Below are 15,014 nucleotides of genomic sequence, written 5' to 3'. Positions count from 1 at the left end.
CTGATGATGCCTACTACTCGGCTAAGTCGAGTTAGTAAGTCTTTTGTGGGGCAATGTATATGCTTTTACAACAAGATCCCAGAAAATGTTCAAATGAAAGGTGTTACGTTATTCAAAAGAATCGTTAAAAAACGTTTGTGTGGTAAAGGTTATTATAACATAAATGACTTTCTTAATGATACCACAGATTGGGAATGGAGCGACCACCCTCAGGCTATTAAACAATAAGTTTAATTGTACAATGTTACTTTGTAAAATATGTTACTTTAATTGTAAAACATATTTTTGATGAAAAAAAAGCCCGCTGAGTTTGTTGCGCCCATTCTTCTCAGGCCTGAGGCATTCATTTTGGAATGGGTGGTAGTTTTTTTGACTTTCAATAAGTGATTTCACATACTATTTTGAATAAAAATATTTGAATTTGTATCAACTATCAGCTATCAGTTTGCAAATGGTAAATGCAATTGGGGATTATTGAAATGTCTGCTTGGAACTCTGACATCAGTGTGGTGATATTAAGATCGCTGCATACCTCTCCCAATTTACAGGATTACATGGGTCTTAAAAAAACAACATGTTATAACCAAAATATTATGTTTATTGCTTTTCAGAATACTCTCCTTTACATTTTAAACTTTTTTTCATGCGATCGAAACATTATTTAAAACAGGAGGACCACAGATCTGAAGGCATATTTTGTACGTGCTGATTGAGCGCTATAAATTGATGTTCGGAATTGGTAAAAGTGAAATCTCTCATCAAATCTTTGAATTTGGGGAAAATACAGAAATCACAGGGTCGGGGTTATGTGCAGGATGCGTGACGAGTTGTACTTTTTTGGAAGCTAAAAATGATTGTGAAAAATTGTTGGCCGTATGTGAAGTAGCGTTATAGGAGAACGCGGCATTTTATCGTCTTTCCCGAAGTTTTTCTTAACACCCTGGGTAAACAAATGGTAGAATACCACTCCACTGGAACCTTCCTAATGTTTAGACTGCAGCTTATGTTGAATTGGCTTGTTTGCAGATGATGCTGAAGAAGTACGAAGACAGCGGGTGTACTGCGTGGCGCGGCAAGGACACGGCGATGTTCCTGGTGACGTCACTGGTGTCCCGCGGGAGCACGCAGGCCGCGGGAGTGACGCGCGCCTCGCCGCTTGTAGAGCTCGGAGACTTCGCTCGGACACACGTGCTGCCCGAACTTAGAAAACCAGACGGTCAGTTCATTGCATATATAGTTGCTTATTATAGTTATTAATTTATGGATCCAGTGCAGTGTTAGTAGGAGTAGCATAAGTACACTGCCAGAAACCTAATGAACTGTGTACTCATTAGAGATTCTTTGAGATACTACCTGACCGACAGACATTGTTCTGTATATAATAAATAAAATACTGTTTTTTTTTGTGAATTTGTCAATAATATTTCATAATATCAAGAATTATTTCGTAAAATATACTCCCTGTTGTTTAATAAATTCTCTCACAGAAAATATGTCCTTACAAAACAAATATTGGAAATAATAATAATTAAGGGTCAACTATCCTATCTCTCAAGTTGGACTAAACTGCACTTAACGTTCACGTGCACTAAATGTTCATTAGTTTAGGAGTGCATCGCGGAAAAACAACGTGACACGTAATTTATATATATTAAGATTTATAAAACCAAACCGTAACTAGTACTGAAAACTGGATCATAAACGAACGAGAATGGTTGTTATATAATGTGATCGGTGTCGAATCGCGTTGCACGACGACGTTGGTCGTTTTATGATGCGTTATTCGGACACATTAGTGTCTCCTTTCATAATGTAAAAATAAGAATAATTTAATTAAATCGATCTTTTTACATATGCATTAAATTACAATAAGTTTATAGTTATTTATGCAGCTGTTGTGTAGTAAGGGGTATTAAAACACGAATGTGGGTTTGCGAAGCCGAGTGTGATAATAGTATCACATGAGTGTTTTAATACCTAATTATCAACAGTTGCATACAAGACTTTATCTACACCCAGAATATGAATCCTCTAAAAGATTCTGAAACAGTTAGTCCTAATAGTAACTTATATCATCCCTTACTGATTATATACAAATAAAGTAAGTATTAATGAAAGAATTATTAATTTTAGTAGTAATTTACACTTTGTATAGTGCAATTATTAAAATTCACTTGAATATTATGATATTTTGCAGCGTTTATAATATCGGGTGGTGTGCTGTCAAAACTTGAATCGCTCATTTTTTCAGGAAAAATGGCGGGGTTTCGAATAACATACTTTTTTTTACGGCGCGCCGTGTTCTGGTAGTATAAAACGCGCGTAAACGAAAATGTTCTTTTTTTGAAATTCATACAGATACCACGCGTCGAGCAATAAGAATGTGGCTGTTTGTTGAAAATGGGCATAAAGGGATCGAAAAAAAAAATCAAGGAGTGTTGTTATGAAATTCAGTACAACATTACAACACTCGTTTGGATGATGTAATGGTTATTAGAACATTTTGTGTTTTAATGTTGGCAATAAGCTCACTTTTTCAGACTCTTTAATAGAGGATTTAAAGCATCGGTGTAGATAAAATATTTTACAAGCTTATATATATGACTACAGTATGATTGTCATTGAATCTCCACACTAATCGGAGACCGTATCGTGGGATCAAATAGGGCTATGATTAACAATAAACCATTATCTTGGTAGTCATCATTGGAATTACTATGGCAAATGAATGTGAATTATCTATCCATTCCGTTATTGGTCCATTCGTAAAACGCATGTACTAAACACGAGCAATGAAGGGGCTGTGTTGAAGTACATCATATGTTGCCACATTAATTACCATAGTCATAAGTCTCAGACACGGTTTGGAATTGCTTGCACCTGCCACATACACAGTGTGTCTATGTAATAATAGGAAGTTCATCCCATCTTTGCACTGTTTAACTATTTTTAAAAACTATATGTAAGAGTTCTTTTAGTATAGAAATTATATTAATCTATTTGGATATTCATAAAATAATTTCTATTTATTGTCAAAATAAAAATTTCAGTGAGCCAGTTGCCTGTTCTTCGTGCAGATGCTATTAAATACCTCATGACATTCAGGTCATTGCTGCCCAAGGAACTGCTGATTGAAGCCTTCCCATTACTGGTGAGAGATAAGATATTATATTATAAAACATGATAAAAGCTACAAAGGGCTGATCATACCAAAAAACGAAACTTGGTGGTGGGAAATAATAGAACATTTTTGTCACATAATTCTGGCAAAAGAGTAAGCGTTTATTTTTGTGTTGAATGCCTCCATTCGTGCTGGTGGAGCACTTACACCTTTTGTTTTAGGTTTTTAATATTAACGTAAACATAAAAGTCATTGTTTCCAATTTAGGGACTAGTCCCGAATCTGACGAAAAAGCGACGAACTAATCACCATTTGCTCAATTTAGAAATGTGAAAGTCACATAGTCAATTACATTTTTTCTGTACAAAATACATTGTATATGAAAATAATGAATATTAATAGATTAAGTTATATGCAGAAAATAACCATGAAATAAGCGATTCCCAATTTTCACAAGAGCATTTTACCCAGTTACACTCAGAAAGAGTTATTTTAGTAGGTAAGCAAAAATTCGAAAATCAGCAAGGTAGGTATCGAAAAAAGATCCATAACTGGGTTAATACACGAAGAAGTTAACTTTCAGGAGTCTGACTTCAATCATTATATTGTGTGTCATTAGTTTTAACATTAATTATTTATTTTAATAACACTTAAATATTCTATTCTATTCTTTCTAGTGGCTTCTGTGGAAGGGGCACCACAACTCGCCAATGTCACGTTTCAGTAGACCAACAAGCTTAGAGTGTGTCATTTGATCGGTGTAAACGAATTTATAAGTGATAATAGTAATGACCGGTGCCCAGAATCAAAACAGATTTATTTTCTTATTATACCTGAAACAAATATACATGCTGGTAGATTATAATGGACAAACACTGATAATATTTCTTATATAAAACATTTATTGTGTTAGTTATAACTTAATATTATTCTGTTTAATACATTTTCATAAAGTATTTACAAAAGAAGTGAAAACAAAGGTGAGGAGGCATTTCATGGAGGTGGGGCGGGGGATTTCAGGAGGTATAAAGTTGTACCAGGAAGACTTCATTAAAGGGCAATTAAAGAATAAATGGGCTACATTTCCCTCATCAAGTCCACAGTCACATAGAGAATGGTCTCTAATTCTTAATTTGGCTAGGAATACTGGAGTGCAAGAGTAGTTTAAGCGTAACCGGCAAACTGTTGATATTATTGATTTATTGGGGAATCTAAATTTCGAGAACCACGGTTTTAAAAGGATTACAGGTTGTATATCACCATAAAAGACGCCTTTAGCAGTTTTGGAAACCTGCCAGATGTTTGACCACCTCTCAAACATATTTATTTTCAAGGTGGAGCACAAGTCATGAGAGAAGATTTGAGAATGTTGGGAACCTGTATGAGCAGCTGACCTGGCACAAGCATCAGCATTTTCATTGCCGATTATATATGTTGATTTTGAGGTCATAGCACTCTTTCTAGTTTTCTCTTATCTTAAGTAATATTGGAATCCTACTTTTTGAGCAAAATGGATTTGAGAGGATGGATTGAAGGCAGCTTTTGGAGTCTGATAATATAATAGAATTGTTTAGGCCATGGGACTTAATAAATAAAATAGCTTCAAGTATAGCAATTGCTTCCCCTGTGAATACCGAAGTGACAGTTGGGCAGCTATAACTTAATACAATTCTTGTGGAGGGGACCCATACTGCAACACCAACTGGGCTCATGTGTGTTTTAGAAGCATCAGTGAAAATCTTATGCCAATTTTGGAAATCTGAATGCATAACATGAGAAAATGTTTTGTTAGCTTCTATGGTGAACTTATTAATGCCCAGGTCTAAAATTATTAATGGTTGGAAGGTGAGTGCATTGAAAGGCATTGAGAATAGGGGTAATTTCGAAAGTTGAAAAAAGGGGTTAGGGAGTTGAGATTACAATAGGTAACTATGGGCAAGACATGATCTCTTATCTTGAGAAATTTGGTTAATATTGTATAGGCCAACTAATTGATCTAATTTATGCAACAAAGGGTGATCCCGGAATTCTGCTAATTTAAAAAACAGTTTATTAGCGAGGAACTGTCGACGAAGCGAGAGGGGAGGTTCTTTATACACTCGACCTGCATAGCATTAATAGGACTAGATTTCATAGCTCCTAATATAATGCGCAAACATTTTGCCTGTAATTTGTCTAACTTATCTAAACCTGCCTTATTGCCTGGAATCAAAAGTAACGTGCCATAATCCATGTGGCTAGGAATTATGGCATTGTAAAGCAATCTTTGGGTGAAGGGGTGAGCCCCCCACCAAACGCCAGATAATGAGCGAAGGATATTAATATTTTTTTCACACTTTTGGGAGATGTAGTTAAAGTGCTTTACACCTGTCAATTTTTGATCCAACGATACACCCAAGAACTTAACATTATCGACAAAAGGAACTTCAATATTGTAAATTTTGACTTTGATTACAGGGAGAAGTCTTTTGTTGGTGAATAAATCTACCCTACTTTTGGAAGGTGATAGTGTTAGCCCATGTTGCAAGAGGTATGATGAGAGATATTCTAGAGCATGACTCAAACGATTAGAAGAAGCCTGTATAGACTTATCAGAAGTATATAGAACAATATCATCTGCATATTGCAAGATTTGGCAAAAGGGGGTAACTGTGCTAGAAATATCAGAGGTATACAGGTTGTATAGTAAAGGACTAAGAACAGAATCTTGAGGTAAACCTTTCCAAACATTTTTAGGAGGTAGGTATGAGGATGGGCCTTTAATGGTAATTGTTCGCTCCATTAGCATATTGCATATGAATAGAGTTAACTTCGCTGGAATACTCAGCTGAATGAGTTTGCTCCTGAGCAGAGGACACTTTATCATATGCGGATTCTATATCTAGAAAAACTGCCAAAAGAGGTTCTTTTTGGAAAAGGGCTAATCTTATATCAGTGGTAAGGATACCCAAGCTATCTAATGAGCTCTTCCCCTTTCTGAATCCATACTGGGAATCGGAAATGAGGTTATTGTATTCAACAAACCACTCAAGCCGATGTTTGATCATATGTTCACATATTTTTGCAAGAGCAGATGATAGGGCAATTGCTCTATAACTGGTGGCTTTAGATGGACTCTGACCTGGTTTGAGTATAGGAATGATCACTTGATTTTTCCAAGATGGAGGTATGGCACCGACATTAAATAGGTTATTGATAATTTTGAGATAGTATTCTTGGGATCTGATTGAAGATTGTTTAAGGAAAGAATAGGGGATGCCATCGGCCCCGGGAGAAGTGTCAACTAAGCCATCCAATGCCAGAAGAAGTTCTGAAAAAGAGAAAGGGGAGTCTAAACTATGAGTTGATGAGAGAGGGATTGGAGGTGAAGGGAGATAGTCTTCATTAGGAATTGAATGGGGTGACAACCTATCTGCAAAGGATTCAAGCCATACAGATGGATCTACACTTGAGTCATGCTCCGAAGGATTGTAAGAACCCCTAAATTTTTTAACTTGTTTCCATACAATTGTAGATGGAGTACAGGGAGATAAGCTCTGGCAAAAATTGATCCAACCTTGTTTTTTTCTTTTTGGCAAATAAATTAGTGGCCTTGGCAGCAGCTTTTTTTATAATTAATGAAGTTGGTCAAAGTCATGCTCCTATTATATGTTTTTTCTGCTAATTTTCTATCCTTAGCAGCCTTGGTGCAATCTGAATCCCACCAAGGAGTTGAAATTTTTGGATGGGGATGGTTGGATGGTTTTTTAATGGGAAAATTTTGGTCAGCACTAAATATCATGGCCTCTGCTAATTTATTATAATTTTCAACAGCATTTGAATGGTTAGGATTGGGAAAGCTTAAAATTTTTTCATCAAGGCAAGTGGAAAATTGCTGCCAATTAGCATTTGTTAATCTGTATTTGAGAGAAGGGGAAAAATTTTGAGCAGGGATTACTTTGTCAGGTAATGAAATGATAATAGGATAGTGATCACTGCCATTGGAATTTTGAAGTATGTTCCAAGAAATAAGAGAAGCAAGACAAGGAGAACATAGGGTCAGGTCAACTGCACTTTTTGGGTTTTGAGAAGGAGCAACCCTGCGGGTTGGAGAGCCATCATTTATTATGCAGAGATTACATTCATCAAAAATATCAAGAAGGGAAAGAGAAAAATAATCAGTAGTGCTAGAGCCCCAAGACATGTGATGTGCATTAAAATCTACCATTAGAATCATAGGAGAGGGAATTGACGAGATTAAATGGAGGATGTCTGCAATCATAGTTGAATGAGGTTGAGGGATGTATATAGAGACCATGGAGATGTTCAAAACTTTTGCAGCAACAATATTTATACCAGGATGTTGGTTTGGAAGGATTATTGGGGAAAAGGGAAGGGTGCGTCTTATAAATAAGGCACAGCCTGCGCCAACACCATCTGCTCGATCATCCCTGAGGCATGCATAGCCCGGGACCCTGAAGTGTGATCCCAGGACACTTACAATATGTTTAAACATGTATGTGGACAGGTACGGGTAAAGTTGACATTTACTGCTACTCAGAATTATTTTCACTTTTTATAAATTAATTTATTTCTAAAAAAAAAAATCATTTAAATTTTTCTGTAGACACAACTAATTTAAATTTATAACCAAAATTTATGACCGATGCGGGACTCGAACCCGCGACTTCTCGGGTACCGTCCGAGCCGGAAGAGACGCGTCGTTCATAAATTTTGGTTATAAATTTAAGTAATCCCAGAAATGAGGGATTATTTAAAAAAAATGTGTAGACACAATTCTAAAGTAATTAAGCTTATAAAAATATATTAGAGTATTGTTGAAGTCATACTCTTGTACTGTCTGTTGTTTCAGGTGCAGCACGTGAGCGGGAAGGGCGTGGTGTGTACGTACGGTGCGTGCGCCGTCGAGAAGTTGCTCGCGGGGTCGCTGCTGCCGCGACCCGCGCTCGAGGCTCAGGCCGCGCCTCTGCTCGCCGCACTGTTCGGGGCCCTCGACAACTACTCCGACCCGGCCGAACACAACGAATACGTCATGAAAGGTGCTCCGTCCACTACACTCCGTCCTTTTTACCAGTGGGAGGCTCCTTTGCCCACGATGCCGGCTAGATTATGGGTACTACGACGGCGCCTATTTGGGCCGTGAAGCAGTAATGTGCAAGCATTACTGTGTTTCGGTCTGAAGGGCAATTACTGGGCAAATGAGACTTAACATCATATATCTCAAGGTGACGAGCGCAACTGTAGTGCCGCTCAGAATTTTTGGGTTTTTCAAGAATCCAGAGCGGCACTGCATTGTAATAGATAGGACGTATCAATTACTATCAGCTGAACTTCCTGCTCGTCTCGTCATTTATTTTCATAAAAAAACTCTGTTAAACTCCTGTCTTCCAAATATTATGAGTCTTAATGACTGTTCAGAGACTTCAGGTCTCATGCCAGAATTTGGCGAGGCATCATCTACTGAGGATGCGTCGTGTAGAGGTGATACACTTGTCGAATTGATTCTAGACTTAGCGGAATATAAACTCAATAAAACTCACAGCATTTGGATAATTATAGATTTCTGCCAAATAACGCCTAATTCAATTAAAAAAAAACTTCTGTTTAGCAGCAGTACGTCTAACTGTAGTACGTTTCTAGGACAGGCGGAAATACGGTCAGTGCCCCAAAAAGTATTATGTTGCGTCGATAGAATGCGATATATATCGCTATACATTTCTTTACCATTAATGCTTAATGTGCGCTTAGACTATGTAGAGAGCTAATCGTTGGGGAACTTAACAGCACTGCCACCACACCTATTGGTAATGCAAAACTGTGTTTCTTCAGGCTCTAAGATACTTAGCTTAAGGCATCGAGTGCGATAAGTCATTATTTGATGCGTTTTGATTTACACCATATTGTCGCTGTTACTGTAGCAGAATGACCTTCAATCATATTCTTACAAAACTTAGATACATTAAGTATCTTTTTTGACATATACAATAATGATGATGAGAGAGAATAAATATATTTAGATTACTTTATAACTGCTGACCAGATTTTTTTGTTTGTGTGAAAAAAAATCATCATTAAATCCAAAAAGACTTAAAAGTTGTTTGTCTTGATGTACCTAAGCTGCCGTTAAGAGGTTTAGCGTTAGTAACTAGGTACTGTTATAAATTACTATACAGTATATAATATATAAATCGCTATGTTAATGTAAGTTTTTGATTGGATATAAAAATAAAAAAATGATCTTCGAAAAACCAGCCAGCCACTGTTTCACCGGCAGTGTGATTCTTAACCACTAAATGCACATCGTCTCTAGTACTGCAGGACCACATTACCTTAGATCTAGTTGTTCCATACATACAATGATAACATGAGTAAGCATTTCACTTGTTAATTGGAATAATGATATAAATGTGTGTGTATATGTGTATTTATATGCAGGCCACGTAAAAAAATATACTTATTTATCTAAATAATAAAACAGAAATAACTAAAATTTTTATGACGAATTTCGTGTCGCGACAGTGTGGTCGCTTGTTCAGTAACTGTTGTTGTGTATTGACAGTATCACTTACTAAATATTTTTTAATAGAGTTCTCAGTTCACACTATTCATAAAATTGTGGAAAATTCTCTCTCATAGTTTTTTCGCCAAACACGCCTAAAACACGTATAAATTCAACCAACTTTTCATCATGTCGATTGAAATATATTTATTCCCTCCTAACAGCAATTCTACGCACGCTGTCCTGCCTACGCGACTCTGCACTCAGTTACCTGGGTGAAGCGTTGCCCAAGCTGGCTGGTTTGTTAGCGGTCGTCACTAAGAATCCATGCAAGCCACACTTCAACCATTACCTGTTCGAGACACTCTCCTTATCCATATCGTAAGTTCTCATTGTTACTGCTAATAATATGTATTTTCATTTTAATTATTTACATACAAACTAAGAATGAACTAACATGCGCACTCTTTTACACCGTATTTTACTTTGACTGCTTAAGAATTACTCAAATGTCAAATCTACCATCACTTTGAAAATAATTGGCGCTCTGAGAGAGAAGAAACTACGCAAGAAACTCAATTGGTTTTTTTTGCGCTGTTGTAATAATATTACCATTACATAAACCTGTCTCTCTGATTGTTATTTATAGAACACTCTTACGATACTCCTCCTACGTTAGATCAACTAATTTAGTAATTAACTGATAAACTCACTCGACTCATACATAGGATCAATTAATTTAGTAATTTACTAATAAACTCGCTCGACTCATACGATAGATCACCTAATTTAGTAATTAACTAATAAACTCACTCGACTCTTATTTTATCGCACATTTCCTGTTCATTTTTTTACTATTAAAAATTTCTGTTTTGTACATAAATAATTGATTGTCATTCGCGATCATCTGTTGTAATTTATATGACATATAGTTTTGTATTTTTTGTCCGTTATTGTAAGTTACGTCACCTTATATCATACATTTTTTACGATATATATAATATTTTGACTATTTAGAAATAATACTGTAACTGTATGTTGATTCCGTCAAGTCGGCCACATAATATAATATATTCTATAGTTGAACGCGGAATAAGCAATTAAAGATTTTATTTTATAGGAATATTAACCTGAACCATAATATAATTATGATTCTTTCAGCCGAATTCCAGTATGCACCATGCTACAAATTTAAATAACATCCACACAACCTGGATGTGTGGCGTTCTTCCACAAAGATCTTTTCCAGCAGCTTTTTTCCACATATAACCATTGTACAACCTTTCCCGGTGAATCTGGGACGAAATGACATCGGTAACTTCAAAAACGCGCGAACAAACACCTTAAATGCTGGCAGCGCTCCTGTGATTCCTCTGTTGTTGCAAGATAAAAACAATTCTCGAGCTATTCCATGTGTAAACTTAAGCAATGCTATGTTATTTAAGTATTGAACTTTTCATCTTCGCTAATTTATGTAAACTTATAAAGTATTATAAATCCTTAGATTGGTGGTGAAGGCAAACCCGAACGCCATAACAGCCTTCGAAGATGCGTTGTTCCCGATATTCCAGGAGATTCTTCAAAATGATGTTCAAGGTTGGTTTAATACTATCAACAGTTTCAATATAACTCGAGCCTCTGAGATACATTGAATATATACCTAAGGGTGGGCTAATAATGGTAGGCCAGTTCGAGGCTTCTTTGCACAGGTTGCCGGTTAGATTATGGGTACCACAACGGTGCCTATTTCCGCCATGAAGCAGTAATGTGTAAGCATTACTGTGTTTCGGTCTGAAGGGCGCCGTAGCTAGTAAAATTACTGAGACTTACCCCCTTATTCATAATAGTCTGCTAACTTAAAGCATTCCTAATTCTCACTCTGTCTTCTTCTATTGACCTAAGTCAGAATGAGAAAAAATACTCCTAAGCGGTTGTTTAAAGTTAGCGGACCATTATGAATAAGGGGGTTAATCTTTAGTCTCAAGGTGACGAGCGCATTTGTAGTCCCGCTCAGAATTTTTGGGTTTTTCAAGAATCTTGAGTGGCACTGCATTGTAATGGGTAGAGGGTATCAATTACCATCAGCTGAACGTCCTGCTCGTCTCGTCCCTTAATTTTATAAAAAAAAGTGTATTCTGCTTTGCAATGACCAGGAATTACTGATGAGTACTCCTGTATAGTTTCTATTAAAATAAAACACCTCGAGAGTATTTTTAGGTAATTATTTGAGAAGTGTATTAGATTGTTATTGGATTGGGGCTTAGCCTTTCCGTTCCCGGAAACTCTGGCGGCGCGCGCAGCGTTCTGTCAATGCATATTATTTTAAGTGTATTAATAGATTGCTTATAATTAGGATGATTTAAGTGAATGTATCTGAAAGCTATTGAAACAAGCTATAAGACCATGTAAAATAAACCATTTTATAAATAAAATAAGGTCCAGAAGTTGGTGAGGGAATAGTGTGCCGTACGGCACACTCGGTTTTGGTGTATCTAAAAATCTAGTGCGGGAAGTCTGTTTTATTTTATTCAATGTGATACAATAGCCGCAGTTGTCAAACAATGTCATGCGTATAGTTGATGCGAGTGTGCTACAGTTTTTAATCCGACTTCCAATTATCTATTAGTCGGGTTGAATATCATATAAACATCAGAGTTAGCTAGACCTTGGAAAGGCAGTTAGCTACCTTTTATTTCCCACTGGTTTGAAGATATTCCAAATAGGGGAAGAAAGTGTGCATGGATAAAACCATGATATTGAATTGATATACTTGATAAGAAATAAATGTAGCGATTTTCAAATTTCGATCTGTGTGAGGATGAAAGTTTGTATGGAACTGGAAACAAAGTTACGTTTTCTAAAAAATGTCTATCCTAGTCAACAAATAAATATGGACAATCGAGAGCGGTAGTGTGAACTGTCAATTTTGGCGCCGACGTATAATATATTATGTCAAATATGGAGGGGGATGTTGTTATGGACACTGAATAAGTGACACCATACTTTATTAGAGTTTCTCAACTCCTTAGATTTATCAGGAGTGCCTTCTCATAAGTTGAGGTTGACTTTCCAGTCCTGTTAATCATAAATCTTAACGCAGCACGGCTTTGTAATGGTGCATGGCTACAAATTATTAATTTTTAGTGCGATGCAACGTTATAAACGCTACAATAGTAACTGTATTTTTTTTTTATTGAAAATACGGGACGAGACGATCAGGACGTTCAGCTGATGGCGATTGATTCTCATTGCCCGTTACAATGCAGTGCCGCTCAGGATTCTTGAAAAGCCCAAAAATTTGAGTGAGTGGAACATCTGGGCTCGTCACCTTGAGACATAAGATGTTAAGTCGCATAAGCCCAGTAATTTCACTAGCTACGGCGCCCTTCAGACCGCAACGCAGTAAAGTTAATACATTACTGCTTTACGACAGAAATTAGCGCCGTTGTTGTACTCATAATTAACCAGCATCTTGTGCAAAGGAGCCTCCCACTGGTAAATGGATTAATCGCACGTAGCCCGATGATTCTGACCGATTTGTTATTACAGTTTAATAGTGTAGTTTCCCCTGAAAGCAGCTCATTTGCAATAACAATGAACAAAGCGCAAGAACAGTCGCTTAAAGTTGCAGGTGTACATTTAATAATAATAATAATAATAAAATTTATTGCCTTGAACTTAATTTAAGTACACAATATCAGCTTATTACAAACATACATTAAGACAAAAGGGAGTAGGCTCAGCTTATGCTGCTTGAAATAATATTTTCATGCAGCGCTGGTTTTCAGCCATTCCCATCTCCCTAAGGTGTAAGGTGGGATACATAGTAAAGAGGGCAAACTAATAACGATAACAATGCAGATCTAAATTTTTTCTAAATGTTTCAACCTCTGTATAAATTATGAGTGTATTTGTGAGTGTGAGTGTATGTGTTGTATGAATATATGAGTGTGTGTCAATGTGTCAGTTTAAATATAATATGAAACGAGTTGCAAATGTTCTTTCCATACACAATAATTAAAATTTTCAGCTTTCTGTTGTTTTTTTAACAATGCCATTTTATATTTACCCTTTAACTGATTTATATTTTTTATCATTCTAAGAGGTGGTAGCAATTCATTCCAAATACGGGAAGCCACGAATTTGAAACTGGATCTATATCTTGTTGTTTTGTAGTATGGTATATTTAATAAGTTTTGAGAGGCAAAACGTGTACATTTTTAATTAGACCTTCCGCTCCAGGACAATTTTTCAAATAAATATTCAGGGCGCTTGCTATAGATAATTCTCTTTATACTACAGGCATAATGCAATTCTCTCCTAGCTTTCATATTAAGTATTCGTTTGTTGTTTAAATATGGAGAAATTATGTTTTATAACAAAGGATGGAAAAACAAAAAATGTAGTTTATGAAAATGTTAAATAAGTATCTGAATATTTTAAAAAACGCTGCTGACTCGTGAATGAAGTCGCGGGCAAAAGCTTGTAACAAATATACAATTTATATTTCTAAGCATATTTGACATAAATGTTTTATTGCGATTGAGAACCGCCTGTTTGCTAACCGCGAACTGTGAAGCGGGCGGCCTCCTATTACTTGTTTCACGTTCCCGGCTTAGAATAATACCGAGCCAACATTTATTTATTTATTTAAAACATCACAAAATCCGCAAAACTTAAATTAAGTTATAATAATACTATTGTAGTGTCTAGTGCGAACTGACGGCACTCGTAATTGTAAGAATAGTTCAGTTAGCTCTATACTGTGAATCCTACCATGAATTATGTTATGAAGGAAAGAGAGATCCAGAACCTTGCGCCTGTCCTCAAGTGATATCATATTATGAAACCTGCGACATTCGGGGTAGCCCATCCACGTATTTGTGTTGTGCGCTGTAGTTGAGATGTTTTAACAATTTTGTTTGTATGTTTTCTATTTCTAGGACATGTGTTATTTAAATTTTCCAGAGTTCATGCCGTACGTGTTCCAAATGCTATCCCTCCTGCTGGAGCTGCGCGGTACTGTGCAAGCCGGCCCCGACTCTGCGTACGCGGCGCTCCTGCCGTGCCTGGTGGCGCCGCCGCTGTGGGAGCGACCAGCCAACACCCGCCCGCTGGTCCGCCTGCTGTGTGCCTTCATCGCCACCAGCGAGCACCTGGTGCGCTCCTCGGGCAAGCTGGTCAGTCGGACATCCGTCAACCTAATATACTACAAACTAGCTGACCCGGCGAACGTTGTTCTGTTCGTAATAAAAAAAACTCTTGCGGATGGAATTTTGGAAAATCCTCTTAGCTGACCTCTACTCGGTGAAAAGAATATTCCTACCAAATTTCAAGTCTTTAGCTCTAATGGTTCCAGAGATATCGTGATGAGTGACTATATACGTGGAAATC

General features: G+C 36.8%; 1 protein-coding gene across 1 annotated transcript in view; it reads left to right on the top strand.

Moving 5' to 3' along the window:
• LOC126969878 (exportin-2) overlaps positions 1–15,014 on the top strand; it is a 38,704-nt gene that overhangs the window by 12,611 nt on the left and 11,079 nt on the right. The window contains exons 9-14 of the mRNA XM_050815464.1: positions 1,027–1,216; positions 3,051–3,151; positions 7,974–8,160; positions 9,845–10,001; positions 11,125–11,216; positions 14,589–14,800. Of these exons, the coding sequence (XP_050671421.1) occupies positions 1,027–1,216; positions 3,051–3,151; positions 7,974–8,160; positions 9,845–10,001; positions 11,125–11,216; positions 14,589–14,800 (939 nt within the window). The remainder of the gene's footprint in view (positions 1–1,026; positions 1,217–3,050; positions 3,152–7,973; positions 8,161–9,844; positions 10,002–11,124; positions 11,217–14,588; positions 14,801–15,014) is intronic.

Source organism: Leptidea sinapis, chromosome 19, assembly GCF_905404315.1.
Source record: "Leptidea sinapis chromosome 19, ilLepSina1.1, whole genome shotgun sequence".
NCBI classification, from domain to species: Eukaryota; Metazoa; Arthropoda; class Insecta; order Lepidoptera; family Pieridae; genus Leptidea; species Leptidea sinapis.
This window is presented reverse-complemented; position numbering and strand designations above follow the sequence as displayed.